General features: G+C 41.4%; 1 protein-coding gene across 3 annotated transcripts in view; it reads left to right on the forward strand.

Annotated features, from left to right (window-relative positions):
- UBAC2 (UBA domain containing 2) overlaps positions 1–20041 on the forward strand; it is a 193565-nt gene extending 173524 nt beyond the window's left edge. For all 3 annotated transcript variants that reach the window (XM_075852435.1, XM_075852434.1, XM_075852436.1), the window contains 2 exons: positions 1118–1222; positions 19834–20041. In XM_075852435.1, coding sequence (XP_075708550.1) covers positions 1118–1222; positions 19834–19941 — 213 coding nt within the window. In that variant the 3' untranslated portion in view covers positions 19942–20041. The remainder of the gene's footprint in view (positions 1–1117; positions 1223–19833) is intronic.
- Positions 20042–21587: the final 1546 nt, after the last annotated feature.

Raw genomic sequence — 21587 nt, forward strand, 5'->3', positions numbered from 1 at the left:
ATTTATACCACACAGTAAACGGCGTAAATTTAGGACGCAAAAAAGTGTGGCGAAATTTCAGGTTTTTTTCTATTCCCCCCCAAAAAAAGTTAATAAAAGTTAATTAATAAATTCTATGTACCCCAAAATGGTGCTATTAAAAATTACAACTTGTCCCGCAAAAAACAAGACCTTATACAGCTATGTCGACGCAAAAATAAAAAGTGTATAGCTCTTTGAATGAGACGATGGAAAAACGTAAAAAATGGCTTGGTCATGAACGTCTAAAATAGGTCGGTCATTAAGGGGTTAATAAAACAGTGTATCAGTGTCTGGTGCAACTTTCTAAATACTTTTTATTAAAAATTATTTTTACTTTTTAAGATACAGCTGCTTTATATCCTGAATACAGAGCAGCTGTATCTAGTGTTAAAACCTGTATCCATCAGGTCAGTGTCATTAGGTTGGGAGGGGGTTGGATTGAGTGTGAGAGGGAAGGAGGGGGCCTAAATAGTGTCAACAGCCCAGGGCCCATAGTACACTTAATCCGCCACTGGGTATATCGGATCAGATGTAAGGTGCTTGGTACCAGGACCATGTCAAGAGAATTTTGTAATCGGCCTTTTCAACCTCACACAACATTGAATCTTTGTGAGTTAATCTATCTGTAAATGGGTCTAGTAATACGTTTGAGGATTTTTCTACCTAATAGAAATGTAGCTAGAGGCTGGAATTGAAATGGGGGTGTATATTAGATACCCTTGTTCCTTCCCAATTCCAACCTCTGTAGAAGCATCTCCTATTGGTTTAGGAATCATTTAATTCTTTAAAGTAAACGTATAATCAGGATAATTTGCCTATGAATAAGGTCTCAGCGGCAGGTTTTGCTTTGTTCTCACTAGCGTCATTGACAAATATAATTGATCCATTTAGAGTAGCACGTCAAATTATGCAATTCCACCTGTAAAGGGCAATGGAAACGGTGTGAACATATCCTTCAAGGTGGTTATTAGATGGTCATGCTTCTACTTGCTAATTTTATGTATCTATGCTGTGTATGACCATTCCTGTAAAGCAATATGTGCATATTTGTAGACGTAAAAAAGAACCATATATTTTGCTTCTTGTTTAAATGTAGGGTGGAATATTTGGCTGGAATCGCTTCTTTCATCCACTCCGGCAACGAAGGGTGGTCAATCATGCAGAACCACAAGCACCACCTCCACCAGCTCCTGAAGAGCAGGTAAGACATCTCTGACTCACTGGTATTCAATTATAGGGGAAAGTTGTGATATTGAGTCTCTTTAGAATACCCCTAAATTTCTCATTTCAGGGCATATTTATAGGGTTGTATATGTGATCCTTGTTACCGCTGTATATTTTGTAATACATGTGGATTGTGCCACGCACTTGCCGACGTTTCTCCACAGGACTTTTTCCACCATGTCTGCACTACAACGTTAGATTGTTGCAGAAGAACTTGCTTTTTTTTCAGTGGGATCTGCTGACAATTCGAAGACCGGATTGCCCAAGTTGGATTTTCCCCCAAGATAATTGAAGCCAGAGCTGTATTACTGTTCCTTTCATCCCTCTTGCCCCATATATATATATTAATATTCTTTTTTGGTTCAGCTGAATATATTTGTCAGTAAGAGGATTGGTAGCATTAAAGAGGCTCTGTCACCAGATTCTCAAACCCCTATCTCCTATTGCATGTTATCGGCGTTGCAATGTAGATAACAGCAACGTTTTTGTTTTTTTAAAAACGTTAATTTTTGGCCAAGTTATGAGCTATTTTATATATATGCAAATGAGCTTTGAAATGGACAACTGGGCGTTTTTTTTCGTTATATCCAACTGGGCGTGTATTGTGTTTTTAACTGGGCGTGTTTATGTGTATGACGCTGACCAATCAGTGACCAGTCCGCGTCATACACTCAACATCTGCACGCTCCTCTCCTGAAATATTCTGTGCTGCTGTGAACTCTGCTCTTAGCATTACGTAGCTCTCAGTCTGTTACCTCTCCTCAACTCCTGTTCTCAATAACACTTTCACATGATTGGCAAGTCACCACCCCGCACCAGATCCTACTGCACGGCTGACAGCCGTCAGCTGTATAGCTAACAGCACGGTTTGTTGGAAGCACGCCCTGCTGTGTCTCACTTAGCAGCTGGGTGTGTTCCGCTCATCTAGCTGCTACGTTCTATCCTGACCGCCGGTGAATTATCAGTGCGGTCTTCGCAGTGCTGCTACCTGTTTACCTACGGGAGCAGAACGCGGCTCCTGAAATACTCTGTGCTGCCTTAAACTCTGTGGACAGGTGAATTCAATGAAATGCTCAGCCCTTAGTCAGTCTTCTACTGCTTGTCTGTATGTTCATTACCCTGCACATAAACCAATCACGTTCTCCGAATATTCACAGCACAACCAATCTGAAAGTTTACAGTGCTTGAGAATAAGTGACTGGGGCAGAAGAGGATGGAGGCGCAGCCTTATATAGTGGATCGAGCGGGTTCCCCAGCAGCGTTTTAAAAAAACAGGATCCTGACCTGTCCACAGAGTTTAAGGCAGCACAGGGTGTTTCAGGAGCCGCGTTCTGCTCCCGTAGGTAAACGGGGTAGCAGCACTGCGAAGACCGCACGGAGAATTCACCGGCGGTCAGGATAGAACGTAGCAGCTAGATGAGGGGAACACACCCAGCTGCTAAGTGAGACACAGCAGGGCGCGCTTCCAACACAACCGTGCTGTTAGCTATACAGCTGACGGCTGTCAGCCGTGCAGTAGGATCTTGTGCGGGGTGGTGACTTGCCAATCATGTGAAGGTGTTATTGAGGACAGGAGTGGAGGAGAGGTAACAGACTGAGAGCTACGTAATGGTAAGAGCAGAGTTCACAGCAGCACAGAATATTTCAGGAGAGGAGCGTGCAGATGTTGAGGAGTGTATGATGCTGACGGGTCACTGATTGGTCAGCGTCATACACATAAACACGCCCAGTTAAAAACACAATACACGCCCAGTTGGACATAACGAAAAAAAACGCCCAGTTGTCCATTTCAAAGCTCATTTGCATATATATATATATATAAAATTGCTCATAACTTGTCCAAAAATGAACGTTTTAAAAAAAACAAAAAAAAACGTTGCTGTTATCTACATTGCAGCGCCGATCACATGCAATAGGAGATAGGGGTTTGAGAATCTGGTGACAGAGCCTCTTTAACTGTTGGTGGTAGATATTTCGGGGGATTATATTTTAGGTTCAAATATCATATTTTATCAGCTTCTAAGTGAAAGGGAGGGTTCAACAAGCGTGAAAGCAAATATCATTATTCACAGGCAGATTACAAGGTTTATAGTCCTAGCAACAGGCAGTTCCAACACCTTTTTTGTTTTTGTTTTTTTTGTTTAGGAAAATCTTAGGATTAATTGTAATTTAGGATTGAGAAATATGCTTTACTCCTTAACTATGCCAAATCCCCTCCGTAAGAGATGGACAATTGTTTTGCCTGCCAGGTTTGCAGTGGTCATATCTAGATTTTTTTTTTTTCTCTTTCATTTTTAGGTTTAGCGTCTCTTTAAGAAGATATGTGGTTTATATGAGTTTTCATTATACATACAGTGAAGGAAATAAGTATTTGATCCCTTGCTGATTTTGTAAGTTTGCCTACTGTCAAAGACATGAACAGTCTAGAATTTTTAGGCTAGGTTAATTTTACCAGTGAGAGATAGATTATATTAAAAAAAAAAAAAAGAAAATCACATTGTCAAAATTATATATATTTATTTGCATTGTGCACAGAGAAATTAGAAGTATTTGATCCCTTTGGCAAACAAGACTTAATACTTGGTGGCAAAACCCTTGTTGGCAAGCACAGCAGTCAGACTTTTTTTGTAGTTGATGATGAGGTTTGCACACATGTTAGATGGAATTTTGGCCCACTCCTCTTTGCAGATCATCTGTAAATCATTAAGATTTCGAGGCTGTCGCTTGGCAACTCGGATCTTCAGCTCCCTCCATAAGTTTTAGATGGGATTAAGGTCTGGAAACTTGCTAGGCCACTACATGACCTTAATGTGCTTCTTTTTGAGCCACTCCTTTGTTGCCTTGGCTGTATGTTTCGGGTCATTGTCGTGCTGGAAGACCCAGCCACGAGCCATTTTTAATGTCCTGGTGGAGGGAAGGAGGTTGTCACTCAGGATTTGACGGTACATGGCTCCATCCATTCTCCCATTGATGCGGTGAAGTAGTCCTGTGCCCTTAGCAGAGAAACACCCCTAAAAACATAATGTTTCCACCTCCATGCTTGACAGTGGGGACGGTGTTCTTTAGGTCATAGGCAGCATTTCTCTTCCTCCAAACACGGCGAGTTGAGTTAATGCCAAAGAGCTCAATTTTAGTCTCATCTGACCACAGCACCTTCTCCCAATCACTCTCAGAATCATCCAGATGTTCATTTGCAAACTTCAGACGGGCCTGTACATGTGCCTTCTTGAGCAGGGGGACCTTGCGGGCACTGCAGGATTTTAATCCATTACGGCGTAATGTATTACCAATGGTTTTCTTGGAGACTGTCATCCCAGCTGCATTGAGATCATTAACAAGTTCCCCCCGTGTAGTTTTCGGCTGAGCTCTCACCTTCCTCAGGATAAAGGATACCCCACGAGGTGAGATTTTGCATGGAGCCCCAGATCGATGTCGATTGACAGTCATTTTGTATGTCTTCCATTTTCTTACTATTGCATCAACAGTTGTCTCCTTCTCACCCAGCGTCTTACTTATGGTTTTGTAGCCCATTCCAGCCTTGTGCAGGTCTATGATCTTGTCCCTGACATCCTTAGAAAGCTCTTTGGTCTTGCCCATGTTGTAGAGGTTAGAGTCAGACTGATTAATTGAGTCTGTGGACAGGAGTCTTTTATACAAGTGACCATGTAAGAGCTGTCTATAATGCAGGCACCAAGTTGATTTGGAGCGTGTAACTGGTCTGGAGGAGGCTGAACTCTTAATGGTTGGTAGGGGATCAAATACTTATTTCTCTGTGCACAATGCAAATAAATATATATAATTTTGACTGTGATTTTCTGTTTTATTTTTTATATAATCTATCTCTCACTGGTAAAATTAACATAGCCTAAAAATTCTAGACTGCTCATGACTTTGACAGTGGACAAACTTACAAAATCAGCAAGGGATCAAATACTTATTTCCTTCACTGTATGCTACTATTATTTTTTTAAAGTCATGTGATATATGTATTGGTTCATGAGATGAATATGCACAACTCTCACACAGCAAAATTAAATGGATGCAAGGGTATGACGATAAACCAAAAAATTATAATAGGGTAGGGCTGGACAAAACCTGGTCGCCATAGCTTCTATGGTTTTGGTAATCCGGATTGGAATTCGGCCCTTCATGTATTTAGTGACTGGTGGCCTATTGCCAATGAGAAGGGACGGAAGTACTTTGACTGCCTGCTGTAGCACTGCTGTGATCGCTAGTGGAAGGGGGTCTGCTGTGACTACTGGGGAAAAGAGGGAGGCTACTCTGGGGGTTTTGGAGAAACCCTTTTTGTTACTAGAGGGAAGTAGGGTAAACACTGTGATGAGTATTATTAACCCCTTAAGGACTGAGGCATTTTGACAAGCTGGGATGTATGAACATTTTGCATAATAACTCCATAATGGTTTTGTGTATCCAAGTGATTCGGAAATTGTTTTCTTTCCACGTAAGGTACTATATTCATGCGATAAAAGTAGGCTGATATGATTTGCGGTTTTTTATTAACACAAAATGTGAAGAAAATTTTAGAAAAAAGGGTTTATTTTCTATTACGTCTCATATATATGTATATACTATACTAAAGTCTTATGAAATGTATATTTACATACCTTTTATTTTATGGTTTTAGACATATAACAAAGCTTACAAATTTGAAAGAAATGTTGAAAGTTTTGGAAATTTTGAAGTACACTTTGTTTTTAGGCACCTATTTTTTAAAATATATTAAACTTCTTTGAAGCGAAAGGCAATATATTTGAAAAATGGAGGAAAAAAATACTGAGCGTGTTCACAGAATAAAAAGACAGCCATAGGGCTATACAATTTTTTTATTTTTTTTAAAGGGACTGGTTGTACAACGTCTCATTTGAGGGATCAATCCCTATATGAGGGACTGACGTGCCAAGTGATGCTCCAGAATATATAAAGGAGCAGTGTCCAACAGCGTATGCACGTATAGATACAGTAACGGATCACTAATCCACAAATCATTTTCAGCTTTACCAGCAGTATTATCAGGTAGAACAAGTTGCACAAAACCATAAAACAGGCCCATACTGCACTCTCTGATCAGGAACAGCTCCAAATAAAATAACTATGCCCGTATCACAACGTAACAGTACTAAGCATTAAAATAACAGCTTTAGATGGCATGACATAATCTTAATAAAAGGTGGAACCAAAAAACTCAAATTTTAAATTTACATTTCTCGATGTATTCATCTAGGGTTATAGTGAGGATTTTACATTTTGTTTTAACAGTTATTCTAATTGTGTGTGAACAATTATAAAGCTACACCACTCCAGGTATTTATCTAGGGGTATGGTGAGGATTTTCAGTTTTTGTTTTGGGGTTATTAAAATTTTAGTCAATAGGCAGAAAATGGGCAAATAAATAAAATAAGTTTATAATGGCCAATATGAAGAAAGAGGGGAATGATAAATAAAAAGTAATTTAGAAACTCTGAGGTGTGTGAAATTTTGAAGCATTCTTTTATGCATCGGCCGGGTTTTGTGGGCATTTATCGTATTGGTCGGTGGTGTCTCGTCTGATCCATCTTTTTGTACACACTCTACATTTTTGGGGGGAGGTTTCTTTTTTTCCTCAGTAGGGGGTATTTCTGTGGGGAAGTGCTGGCCTGGAATAATGCGACTTACATTACGTGCACTACCCCCCCCCCCCTTTCTGGGTTTCCAAATATAAAGGCCTTGATGTCCTCCTGGAATTGCAGGAAGGTTTCACGATTACCTGCATACCTGGACACCACAAACGCATTATAAAATGCAATTTGGGCGAGGTGGACGGCCAGCTTCTTGTACTATGTTTTGCTCTTACGCATGGCACTATATGGTTTGATCACTTGATCGGTCCACCCCACCCATGAAGCGATTGTAGTTCAGGATGCAGGTAAGCTTGGTGGTTGGGGTGCTAGATCCACGGACTGTAACAGGTCTGCTGCTAGAATTATGAACGGTGGACAATATATGCACGTCCCTTTTGTCCTTAAATTTAAGAAAGAGCAGATTTTGTTTGCAGACAGCACTACTTCCTTTCTGCAACCTCTACCCCAGCAGGGTTTCGAGGAGGTCCTTCTAATTCTTACGGATGTTGCCACAGGCCACAGTGGATCTGGACGAGAGGGACTTTAGAAGGAGAATACTGTTCTAAAAATTGTTCACGTATAGGTGATATCCCTGACCAGGTAAAGGGTGTATCAGGTCCCAAATAATTTTGCCGCTGATACCAAGACATAGGGGGCAGTCGGGGGAATCAATTTTTGAATATTTTACCTCGTAAATTTTAAAGCGGTGTTTGTACCCGGTGGTGCTCTCACCCACCTTGTACATTTTTATGCCACACCAGGACCTTTTGTTTGGAAGGTATTGCCTGAAGTGCAGCCTCCCTTTAAAATTGACGGGGGATTCATCGACCGCTATATTTTTTTCAGGGATGCAATTGTCTGAAAATTTTTAATTATAGTGGTCGATGACAGGCCTGACCTTATACATCCTGTCATAATTGGGGTCCTGGGGTGGTGGGCAACGGGAATTGTCGTTATAATGCAAAAACTTAAAGGGGTTGTCGGGGAATAAAGTTTATTTTAGTCATATTTAATAACATTTATAATATGGTGTCTACTTACCTATGCCAGCATTCTCTTGTTCTGATCTGCCGTCACGTGACCGCACCCAGGGTAAATTTCCTGTGAGGTACCGTGTCTTTGCTCAGCCAGCACTTCCGGCTGAGAAAGGCACGGCGCGTCATCAACTACATTTCCAGGCAGTGGGCCGGGCGGATGTTTCATGAGCTCTTCAGAGCTCTGCCTCCTCTGGTCCCGCCACCTGAAGATGTAGTTGATGACGCACCATATCTTTCTACAGCAGGAAGTGCTGGCTGAGCAAAGATACGGAGCGTCATCAATCTTATTTCACGCCCCCTCCTCCTCCTGTCTCGTTGTCCACGGAGGAGCGGACAGTGAAGTCAGGGACTTTTCCTAAAGCGGAATCCCCGGCCACAGCAGCTGACGATGTGGCCGGGGATTCTGCTACAGGAGAAGTCCCTGCCTTCACTGTCCATATATGGACACAGTGACGTCATGGACTTCTGAAGCGGAATCCTCACCGCTGTGGCAGGGGATTCCGATCCAGGAGAATTCCCTCCCTTCACTATCCATATATGGACAGTGAAGTGAGGGACTTCTCCTGGAGCCGTCCCCCACAGGAAGGGGGGTGACTATGTATAAGGGGGCTGTGTGGCATTACCTACAGGGAGGGCCGTGTGGCATTACCTACAGGGAGGGCCGTGTGGCATTACCTACAGGGGGGGCAGTGTGGCATTACCTACAGGGGGGGCCGTGTGGCATTACCTACAGGGGGGGCCGTGCGGCATTACCTACAGGGGGGGCCGTGCGGCATTACCTACAGGGGGGGCCGTGCGGCATTACCTACAGGGGGGCCGTGCGGCATTGCTTACAGGGGGGCCGTGCGGCATTGCTTACATCGGGGCCCTGCGGCATTGCTTACAGGGGGGCCGTGCGGCATTGCTTACAGGGGGACCGTGCGACATTACTTACAGGGGGGCCGTGCGGCATTGCCTACATGGGGGCCGTGTGGCATTACCTTCAGGGGGGCTGTGTGTGGCAGAAAATGTACTAATGAAATTGAAACTGATGCAAAACTGCCGAGAAAAACGTAACAAAACCGCAGTTTTTATCGGCCGACACTCGGACCCTGTCGTGTGAATAGAGCCTAAAGTTAGTGGATGACGCGCCGTGTCTCTACACAGTCGGAAGTGCTGTCTTAGCAAAGACATAGAGTGTCATTAATCATAGTACACTCCCCCCTCCTCCTATCTCGTCGTCCACACCTCCTCACTCTAGGATATTCTGCGCCGCCTTGTCTCTCCTCTAACACACCCCCTCCTATGCCTATGTGTGTGTGTGTGTGTGTGTGTGTGTGTGTGTGTGTGTATATGTATATGTATGTATGTATGTATGTATGTATGTGTATACATATCAATAACAGGATGTGTTTATATTGCTTGATATGTATGTATATATATATATATATATATATATATACATACTTACATACATTTATAGTAAATTATGTAAAAGAAAAAGTTTTACCATTGTTTGGAGTAGTGTTTGTTGTTTGCTTCACTGTAAGGCCCTGTTCACACAGAGTTTTTTTGCAGGCAGAAAATTCTGTCTGGAATTTTGAGGCAGATTTAGATCTACCTGCATGCCGTTTGTCACGTTTTTCACAGCGTTTTTTGCCCGCGGCTATTGAGCACCGCGGGCAAAAACGCAGTGAAAAATGCGGTTCTTACACATTTTGACGCGAAACCGCATCCAAAAATGCGCCAAAAAAGATTAGAAAACTCCTATTGATTTAAATGGGAGGCGGAGGCGGTTTTTCCCTGTGAACAGTAAAACCGGTTTGCGGGAAAAAAAAGCGACATGCCCCATCTTCGGGTGTTTACATCTCTTACGTCCCATTGACATCAATGGGAGGCCGAGAAAGCGTTTTTCGCTGCATTTTTGCCCGCGGCGCTCAATGGCCGCGGACAAAAAATGCAGCAAGTGGCGTGCAGGCTGGTCAAAATCTGCCTCAAAATTCAATACAGAATTTAGAGGCAGAATTTTCTGCCAGCAAAAAACTCAGTGTGAACAGGGCCTAATACAGGATCTCTTGGAACAGATCCAGCAGCAGGTGAGGAAAATGTGCTGACTGGATTGTGTGTACCATTATGTCTAACTTAGGTGGAGTGGGCAGACTTACATTTATCAGGCTGTGGAAGGGTTGGGGGAGGGAGATGGGTGCCTGTACTTAGATCAGGGATAGATGGAGGCACAAAGGATAATGATTATTAGTGTGTAAGACCCTGTGCAGGGAGGGAGCTGCCTGGAATTAGTAATTAGAGCAGGGAAGGACCCTGTGAACATAGAGGGGCGTGGCAGTATGCAAATAGCTGAGATGCTTTAGAGGAAGGGGGGATGCAAAGGTCTCCTCAAATGCAGCAGGTGATCATGGGTATGGTGGGTTACAAGACAGGAAACAGACAGCAAGGGATGTAAACAGACAGAACAGCAGTGACGATGGAAATCAAACAGAAACTGGTTAGAAGTTTAATAGGGGGTATTAGGGAAGGCAAACCAAGGCTGGGGGACACTTTTTAGATTATTTTTTTCCTGGACAACCCCTTTAAGCAGGACCTAAAAACTTGTCCTGCTCTTCAGAAAAGAATTAATTAAAAACATCTAATTTCCTGAACCCCGTTGTCTCTACTTGGATCCCTGAGGAGGCAGTGAAGTTGGGAACCTGAGGGTTATAATTTACAGAGGGTAACCACACCGCCTCATTTGATTCGGGCTGCGCAGGACAAACTGCTCTTCTGCAGAACAAATTCCTTCTCATCATCACTAGCAGTGTCTGTATCGGAGCATATCATGACATATGCCTACTCTGCACTATAAAATCTCTGGGCCATATTGGTATGGTACAGTATGTAATAACTATAAAGCTAACGCCTAATAAAACTCCTTAAAAACAATTTTTTCTATAGAATTTTTTCAATTCAAGTAACTAGAAAAAAAAATGCTCCCTAAAAATATAGGATAAACCAAAAAGAGAAAAAAGTCACGACCGAATAATAGAAAAAGTAACAAAGCCTTTATTAAAGTCAATTTAGACACAGAAAAACACATAGACACAACTAGACACGATAAAATGAGCCCTCATGCAAAGATGGAATCAGAACATAAAAGCAAAATGGCCCCCCAGGTGGAAAACCAGTCAAAAGATCACCCAGGAAAAAGTGCTTGAATCATAAGTCACAGACAACCCCTGACGAAGCATCAGCGAAACGCGCGTCGGGTGCAGCAGTGGTCCCCCCCTCATCCCGGTCCTGATCTCCCGGCTAGCGTTGTACTTTGTAGGTATAGGTACACTGCCGTTTGTGTGATATATTTGTCTGTGATTGCAACGATATCTTTCTTACCTCATTATACCAATCTGTGCAAAATGTACCATACCTGATACTTGTTTTAAACTTATGATTCAAGCACTTTTTCCTGGGCGATCTTTTGACCGGTTTTCCACCTGGGGGGCCATGTTGCTTTTATGTTCTGATTCCATCTTTGCATGAGGGCTCATTTTATCGTGTCTAGTTGTGTCTATGTGTTTTTCTGTGTCTAAATTGACTTTAATAAAGGCTTTGTTAATTTTTCTATTATTCGGTCGTGACTTGTTTCTCTTTTTGGTTTATTGTATTAGTCACTAGGACCATTGGTATATTCAGGGGCATTGCTCGGTTTGCTAAATATATAGGAGCGGGACGGAGCGCACTGTATTGGTCACAGGTGGTGACAAGACAGAGTTCAGGTAATGAACCTAGTAGCGCTACGCCTTAACAATTGATAAATAAGTGTATTTAAATGTTTTTATTTTAACAAGTAAAAAAAAAACGAAACTCCCTAAAAATACAGGAGAGGACGGAGCATACAGATAGGGATAGAAGTCCGCAAGTAAAAGGTCAGCAGGTGACGGAGATTAGCAGGTGACAGAATCTGGCGTCGGGTCAGTATAGGGTAGAATTGGGGCACTTGGATTGGATCTTTTTTTGGAAAATTGACAGGGTCTTCTCAGATCTGACAGGGTCCTTCACAGATCTGACAGTAGGAAGGGATCAGCTGATGGGCATGGCGGGTGAGTATAAGGAAAGATTTCTTAACATTTGATTGATATTTTCTGTCAGAAGCACTCTGACACACACATCACTACGATGATGACCGGCTCTGAGAAGCTCTGACACAGAAATTAGCTTCTCGGAGCCAGTAAACAACGCTATCTCGTTTATTCAAAGCTGTGATTGTGGAACGAAAAGAGAAAAAGTCACGGCGCCACCTTGTGTAGATCAATTGGTAAAGGTGAGACAAGAGGGCAAGTAATATGCTCACCTAGATGCGAAGTTTTTGAGGCATGTAAAATAGAACCACAGTGCTGCTGCCAGATCCGAGTCGGTACCCGAAGGGACCGCTTTGATAGAGAGAGAAGCAGGAGAAAAAATTGGATCTTTCCAGGGGCGCTGCTGCGTGGTAGAAATGATAGGAATGAAATCCAGATGTATTGAGAATAAGATCAATTTATTCCGTTGAGTGGCTACGCGTTTCAACGCTGAACAAGCGTCTTCCTCAGGCCATGTACACATTACATTAACAACACTTCTTATATAGCATGTGGGTTCAAACTTAACACGAGTGAAAAAAAACGCCAAATCTGACGAGGTCAAGGTGCGATCGTGACGTCACACCCGGCTTTTTTCTCTCTCTCCCCACCGCGAGGCAGTGAAAGTGTAGACACGTTTAATATACTTTCACGATCGCACCTTGACCTCGGCAGATTTGGCGGTTTTTTTCACTCGTGTTAAGTTTGAACCCACATGCTATATAAGAAGTGTTGTTAATGTAATGTGTACATGGCCTGAGGAAGACGCTTGTTCAGCATTGAAACGCGTAGCCACTCAACGGAATAAATTGATCTTATTCTCAATACATCTGGATTTCATTCCTATCATTTCTACCACGCAGCAGCGCCCCTGGAAAGATCCAAAGCTGTGATTGGGCAGTCTCATTTGACTGACCAACCACAGCGATCGCCGACACGGGACCGCTCTGATAGGTCCCGTTTCGGCTAACTGTGATTATTAGCTGTCACACACAGCAACAGTCATTGTGAAGTCACCATGTCATTTGACATGGTGACAGTTTGAATACAGGACGTTACTGTACGTCCATTTGCAGGAACGCACCGCTAAAAAGGACAAACCGTAATACCCATTTACGCAAATGGGTTAACTCCTTAACGCCGAAGGACGGATATATCCGTCCTCTGCAGCTGCTAGTTCGTGCAGGAGGACGGATGTATCCGTCCTGTGATCGCGCGGGTACTGTCACTGTACCCATGCGATCAGCGGCAGGAGCACAGCTGTTATACACAGCCTGGCTCCTGCTGCAACTGCCGGAATTGAAGTGCACTCCGATTCCGGCAAAAATAAAATAAAAGTTAATCTATAAGTCCTATGTACCCCAAAATAGTACTAATGAAAACTACAAATTGGCCCGCAAAAATCAAGCCCACGTACGGCCACATCGACGGAAAAATAAAAAAATGACAGCTCTTGGAATGCGGCGATGCAAAAACAAGTAATTTTTTTCTAAAAGGCTTTTTATTGTGCAAACGTAGGAAAACATATAAAACCTTTACATATTTGGTATCCCCGTAATCGTGCCGACCCATAGAATAAAGTTAACATGTTATTTACGCTGCATAGTAAACGGCGTAAATTTATAACGTGAAAATCAATGCTGGAATAGCTGCTTATTTTCAATTCTCTCCTAAAATAAAGTTAATAAAAGTTAATCAATATGTTATAAGTATCTAAAAATGGTACAATTACAAAATACAACTCGTCCCGCAATAAACAAGCCCTTATACGGCCCTTATACGGCTATGTCGACGGAATAAAAAAAAAGTTACGACTCTTGGAATGCGACTGTGAAAAAACAAAAAGTAATCCTTGGTCATTAACGTGCAAAATGGCCTGGTCATTAAGGGGTTAAGGAGAGTTGTATTCTGACATACATGCAGAACCAGGCTCACAGATCCCCTGTTGTAGTGCCTTTGCTTGAGATTTTTTTTGGAAGAGGGGTGTTTTTGTTTCAGCTTGAAAAATGGATTGCATGGACCTGGCCCTATAGCATATTGTTGCTGGCTCCTAACTTGTACTCAATAAGTTATTATTACTAAAGGAAACGTTTACAGATAAAATATTGCTTTTTCTGCTAGAAAGACATCTTCTTTAGGTTGTTAATTTTATATGAACAACATTGATCATGGCATATTTTTTGTTTTGGAGAACGGATTTAAAACCATCGCTTGCATATTATTATTCGTACTTTCGGTAGTGGGTTTTCCAATAAACCATCTGGTGGAAAATTACCAGAACTTTAGCTGACAATTGTGTCTCACTCAAGTAAAAATATTAGTATATAGTACTCTCTCGATTTGTAGCAACATAGTGTATATTTCATTTAAAACAAAAAACAACATTTTGCTATTTAATTGGTTATTGAAGTCCTACAATGTAGGCTGTAAATATTTTTGGGAATGTAACAAGCTAAACGTCAAAAATAAATGTTTCTACATGTTTTTAGGCTCATACTTATGTATACCTTAGTGTGTTATTAACATTGTCATTATTTTGCAGCTAATTAACCCCTTAATGACCGCCAATAAGCCTTTTTGCGGTGCTGAATCAGGATAAATAAACAGAGCAGGGAGCTGTTGAATCTCCCTGCTCTCAGCTACCAGAGGTAGCTGAGGGCAGGGAGCTGTTGAATCTCCCTGCTCTCAGCTACCAGAGGTAGCTGAGGGCTGGGGGCATCCATGCTCGAACGTGTAAGATCGATATTTGTATCGATCTCACACGTTTAACCCCTCAGATGCTAGGCTCAATAGCGTGTGCCGCATCTGAGTGGTTTTGGAGAGAGGGAGGGAGCCCCCTCGCATCCCACCGGCACCCGGCAATAACATCGCCGAGTGTCTGTGTCTCTGATGGCAGCCAGGGGCCTAATAAAGGCCCCCAGGTCTGCCTGTAGTGAATGCCTGCTAGGACATGCCAGAGGCATGGCCTAGCAAATGTCTGTCCGTTTTAAACGGACAGGCAGTAATACACTGCAATACAAAAGTATTGCAGTGTATTATAAAAGCGATCAGATGATCGCATATTAAAGTCCCCTAGTGGGACTTGTATAAAAGTTAAAAAAGAGGTTGAATAAAGTTAATTTTAAATAAAAAAAAAAAAAAAAGAATTAAAAACCCACTTTTTCCCCTTACAAAATGCTTTACTATTAAAAAAAATAAAGCAAAAAAGTAACACATATTTGGTATCGCCGCGTCCATAACGACCCCGACTATAAAGCTATTACATTATTTAACCCGTAGGGTGAACGGCGTAAAAAATAAAATAAAAAACAATGGAAAAATTGCTGTTTTCTGTGAATCCTGACTTTAAAAAAATTTGCTAAAAAGTGATCAAAAAAGTCGCATCTACTCCAAAATGGTACCAATAAAAACTACAAGTCGTCCCGCAAAAAAAAAGCCCTCATACAACTGCATCGGCGGAGCAATAAAAAAGTTATGGCTCTTCAAATATGGAGACACAAAAAAAAATATTTTTTAAAAATAAGTGTTTTTACTGTGTAAATAGTAAAAATACAAAATCTATACAAATTTGGTATCGTTGCAATCGTAACAACCCGCTGAATAAAGTTGTGTTATTTATCCCACACGGTAAACGGCGTAGATTAAGGGTATGTGCACACACACTAATTACGTCCGTAATTGACGGACGTATTTCGGCCGCAAGTAGTGGACCGAACACAGTGCAGGGAGCCGGGCTCCTAGCATCATACTTATGTACGATGCTAGGAGTCCCTGCCTCTCCGTGGAACTACTGTCCAGTACTGAAAACATGATTACAGTACGGGACAGTTGTCCTGCAGAGAGGCAGGGACTCCTAGCATCGTACATAAGTATGATGCTAGGAGCCCGGCTCCCTGCACTGTGTTCGGTCCACTACTTGCGGCCGAAATACGTCCGTCAATTACGGACGTAATTAGTGTGTGTGCACATACCCTTAGGATGCAAAAAATAGTGTCTAAATGTCAGGTTTTCTTCTATCCCCCCCCAAAAGAAGTTAATAAAAGTTAATAAATAAATTATATGTACCCCAAAATGGTGCTATTAAAATATACAACTTGTCCCGCAAAAAACAAGACCTTATACAGCTATGTCGACGCAAAAATAAAACCGTTATAGCTCTTCGAATGTGACGATGGAAAAACATAAAAAATGGCTTTGTCATTAGGGCCCAGAATGTAAGCAGGGGGAAGGGGTTAACGATTGTATACATATAGAGGGTAACTCACCAACCCAGTTTTAACTCCTACCTGTGCAACCCATGTAAATTACTGACCCTTTGCCATTAGCTTATAATTTACATACCGTGTTTGAAGGCTCTACGTGCTCTTCCTGAACTCCATGCTATCAGCAGGATCGGGCTGTCAGCCTCTACTTCTGCATTTGGGCAATTGTTAGGGAAACCTATGATGTCACAGGTATTTCCAGTAGCAAAAGGGCTGGAGGGCATGTGGAGAAGACATAATCTGTATATGAGGATATGCAGAAAACACATAAATCATATGTTCCTTTTAACACTGAGTCCTAATCGTGTAAAATAACTAAAATGTGAGAATTAAATAAAATAATTACATAAACAATAAAAAAAAAATTAAAGTGTAAAACCTGGATGATTATTGCCCATGTGCAGATACTGCGTAGCTAAAAGATGGAAATACATGTAAAACAAAAACGAGCTCTTTGTTCTAAATTTTATGGGGATGTTATATATTGGACAATGTACATATATTTGGCATTTCTATGCACTGGAGAATTAAAGCGACCATCCAGTTCAAAAAAATAAAAAATTGACTATACATTGCAAATATATGGTTAACTCACCTGCTGTCCCGCTCCTGAATGATCCAGCCTCCGTTCCTGGGTACCTGTCCCCTGTTTTCTGCTCTCCATGATGGCCCCTGCAGTCTCAGACTTAGCTGTGGAGAGCTTCTTTAGAAGTCTGAGCCGCCCTATCTTCTCCACTGCCCTCCAATGGACAAGCGCAGATGACGTGGGCCCCTGTATCTGCGCTTTGTCTATGGGGGACTGGAACGGAAGGCTGGATCATTCACTCTTTTTTTTTTTTTTTGTACTGTAGTGTCGCCTTAAATTTCGGAGTAAATATTATTCTTTTTATAAACTACCTTGGAACCGAACGTGAAAAGGAGAATAATTTTTTTCCTGTTTCTGACCATGTACTGACTGAGACATAAAACTCATAATGTGTACAAGTTGTAAACCGTCAGGTAGAGTATTCAAAGAAAAAAAATATTCCAAAGTCGAATTTATGCAAAGTTGCTGAAAATGTCAAAGTTAGATGAAAGTACTAAATAATAGAAAAAGACACATAATGGAATTCCCCAGATTTAGTTTTTTCCCCCCTTTAAACTCAAAATAGTAAAATACTTTCTATGTCTTTGTCAAATGAAATGATCTGTCACAGTTCACTTACTTGTAGGATTAATTTAGCTACAACTAAATGTGTCCACAAATCTACACTGTGCATCATCATTGAATGGAAATTTAGTTGTAAAAAATAACGCTAAAAAGTACTGAAAACAATTACCCTCATCGTTTATTCCCATATTACAAAGAATGGAAAAAAAGTTTAAATGCGACCAAGATTGTATAAACCCGCCACCGCCACCACCACCACCACCACCACCACCACCACCACCACCATAGTTTGTGCATGAAACAGAATGTTTAGAAAAAAGCGTGTGGTGTAAAGTGGAGCTTTCACCAGCAGCAGAGGCTGCGATTCTATGTAGTGATTGTAACTTCTGGCCCCGTAAGACCTTACTGATATAATACCAAGGGGTATCTGACTCAATTCTGCTGCAGGCAGGGAGTATTTTGTTTAAAACTCGCACACTTGCTCAGTTGTACTGTTTTAAAATGTATTGGCTTCCAGTAGTGTGTATATGTATATATACTGTCCCGGTTATACACAACAGGAAGTTTTAATACAGAAGGTACATAAATGTTTGATTAATAGATTATATTTTCCCTTCATTATATCTTATATGTCTATTGTGTGTATCCACACTCCTCTAACTCGGACTGCCCATCAACAGTTAATCCAGCTGCACCTTCCAACATTTTCGCCCTCTTCCTCACCGGGCCAATTCACAGTAAAACACATCAGTCACCCACTCTCTGCCATGCCCTGAGAGGATGTGGGAGAAGTGGGGCTTTGTCAGTTCGGCTGTATAGCGGGCTGTTCTTGGGGTGTGATTGGCGCATCTGGTCAGGAATGTGCAGTACTGAGGTGCCAAGACATCATATATATATATATATGTGTATATATATATATATATGTGTATATATATATATATATATATATATATATATATACCCAGCTCCTGTCTTGATCAGGTACTAGCAGTTGTAGTATGTACTCCATGGTTATTGTGAGCAGCTAGGATTATTATGTAGCTGCAGTTACTAAGAACAGTTTGTATCACCGCAAACTCCTGTATAGAGCAGTGTGACTTTTGTCAGGTTCACATTTAAGAACTGCAGGTGTTGCCTGAGACTATCTTGTGTGTGTAGATGAAGACGCTTATTCCGATATAAAGGGAGGAGAGAATCTCTTTATCTGAAATCTGGCCAAAAGTATGTGGACACCTGCCTATCACCCATATATGAGCTTGTTGGACCACCCATTCCATAACCACGAGTGTTAATATGGAGTTGGGCTGTAACTGTTCCTCCTCCCCAAACTCACCCAACCATGTAACTCCCGTTGTTCACAGGAGCACAGACATACTGTAACACAAAAGGGCATTCCCCAAACTGTTATCACAAACTTGAAAGTAAAGAATTGTCCAAAATATCTTTGTTTGCTGTAGCATTAAGAATTCCCTTCACTGGAAATGAGGGGCGTAGCCAAAACCCTGAAACAGTCCCAAACCATTATCCCTCCACCAAATTGTACAGTAGGCACTATGCATCCTGGTATGTAGCGTTCTCCTGTCATCCACAAATAATTCATTTATCAGATTGCCACATGGTAAAATGTGACCCATCACCTGAGTCCAGTGGCGGCATGCTTTATACAACTCCAACCATCGCTTGGCATTACACATGTTGATGTAGTATGTAGCCGTTCGGCCATTGAAACCGATTTCATGAGGCTCCCGACACACAGTTCTTGAGCTAATGTCACTTCCAGAGTCAGATTGGAACTCTGTTGTGTTTGATGCAACAGAGGATACATACCTCCCAACCATCCCGGATTCAGCAGGACAGTCCTGGATTCAGGACGGTATCCCGCTCTCCCAGGCGGCCGGTAGTATGACGCAGATACAGTTTAATCGAATGCTGAAGCAGGGAACCGTGAATATACACTTAAGTAGTTCTTACCATTTATTTAGGTTTGATTCACATTCCTTTAAAAAAAAAAAAAAAGCAACACAGATTCAAATGAGCTGTAGAGTCAAAAATAGCATCATAAATTTGGCCCATGAAACTTTTAACCTTAAATGCAAAATTATGTCATATTGATACTTTCTCCCACATGAACTTCATGGTATTTTGTCTGGATTGGCAATACCCAACCCTTGTTAATAATTTATTTTTGAGACAAATTCTGAGGTAGGTATAGTTGTATAAAGTAAACATTTGGTTAACTGTTAGTTGTTTGTGAAGGGAGTACTTCATGTTTTACATAACTTCCTTTGTCTGGATTCACATGAAATGTCATCACAGGTTCTAGAGAAAGAGCCACAATCTACTGGAAGATCACTTTTCTCATGTTATAATGGGATGTTTATGAATCACAGTTGTTCCAAAATATTTTTTTCTTTTGTATTCTCTTCCTTACAGGTTGCACAGCTAATGGAGATGGGATTTTCTAGGGAAGATGTCCTAACTGCTCTAAGGGCTTCAAACAATGATGTCAACTTGGCTACCAATTTTTTACTACAACGGTGATAATTCAGGAAAAGGTGCAATGTTATATTTAACTCATATGGCATCCAAAGATCTTTTTTACCTATAAAAATATATATATATATATATATATATATATATATATATATATATATATATATATATATATATATATATATATATATGTGTTTTACAGATTAACAGAGGGGATTAAAGATAAATATTTTTAATCACTCTGTTAATTTGATGTTGTAAAACACAGAAAGTTGTACCTCCTACTATATTAAAAGTCTATGGACACCTTTGCACTGAATTGTTTTTAATTGTTCATTTGCTTCCTAAATGCAAAGTTAAGCAATTTTCTAGAGTCTTCATTAAAAAATTTCCAAAAATTTTTCTGCTGTAGAATCTGTTCAGCTCCTGTAGACAACTGGATGTGCTTCTGCTTCTAACTCAAATCCATCAGTCCACTTCACCTGATGGGATGACGTAATCATCTCTCCCTTCTCGCACTGTTAAAGATAGCAACAGGGAGAGGAAGCAGGAGAGGGAGGAAGCATCCAGGTGTTCAGGGTGGGAAAATCACATAGGCTGTCAGTATCATAGTGTAACTAGGGAGGAAAGCAAAGGGGCAATCATAAAGACAAGTGTACACATAAATCTGTCCTGATACATGAGAGCTTGTGAAGATAGCAGCATTCTGGACACACAGACCTCACATCCAGCATGTATTACTGGGAGGGCACATCACACAGGCTGTCAGTATTAGGGTGTAGATAAGGAGGAGAGCAATGGTGGATTCACATAGGCTAGTGTAGAGAAAAAGCTGTGCTGATACATGACAACTAGTGAAGACCGCAGCATCCTGGACACACAGACCTCACATCCAGCATGTATTACTGGGAGGGCAGATCACACGGGCTGTCCGTATCAGGCTGTAGTTAGGGAGGAGAGCAGAGGGGGAATCACACAGGCTAGTGTAGAGAGTGAAAGCTGTGCTAAAATATGAGCGCTTGCGAAGACAGCTGCTTCCTGGACACACAGACCTCACATCCAGCATGTATTACTGGGAGGGCAGATCACACAGGCTGTCCGTATCAGCCTATAGTTAGGGAGGAGAGCAGAGGGGGAATCACACAGGCTAGTGTAGAGAGAGAAAGCTGTGCTAAAATATGAGCGCTTGCGAAGAAAGCGGCATCCTGGACACACAGACCTCACATCCAGCATGTTTTACTGAGTGGGACACACCCACAGGAGAAAAATCTGAAAATAAGAGCAGGTTGGAAACTGAATATCAAGGGGTCTGAAAATGAATAAAGGAATGAAGATTGTAGCCTGAAACGTAGTGCAACTTTTTTTTTAACTCCCGGTAACCACTAAAATATATATAAAAAATTATGTCACAAAATTTTACATAGCCTTTAAGCTTACACATTTTACTTTTTTTTTTTTTTATTTAATCAGAAAAATTACCTGCTGTTAAAATCTGTTATTATGGAAACCTCACTGATTATATTTGGGTTTTAACATAAAAGGGATACAATATAGTAGAGCTGAACTTGTCATGTGACACAGCACATTGCAATATTATCTCTTTGGTACTGCAGTTTTCCATAGGCCTGCAGGTAAAACCTGCTGAGTTATCCTGACTCTTCATGGCCAGGGGTTCTAATTTTAATATACACAAA

Source organism: Rhinoderma darwinii, chromosome 2, assembly GCF_050947455.1.
Source record: "Rhinoderma darwinii isolate aRhiDar2 chromosome 2, aRhiDar2.hap1, whole genome shotgun sequence".
Classification (NCBI taxonomy): domain Eukaryota; kingdom Metazoa; phylum Chordata; class Amphibia; order Anura; family Rhinodermatidae; genus Rhinoderma; species Rhinoderma darwinii.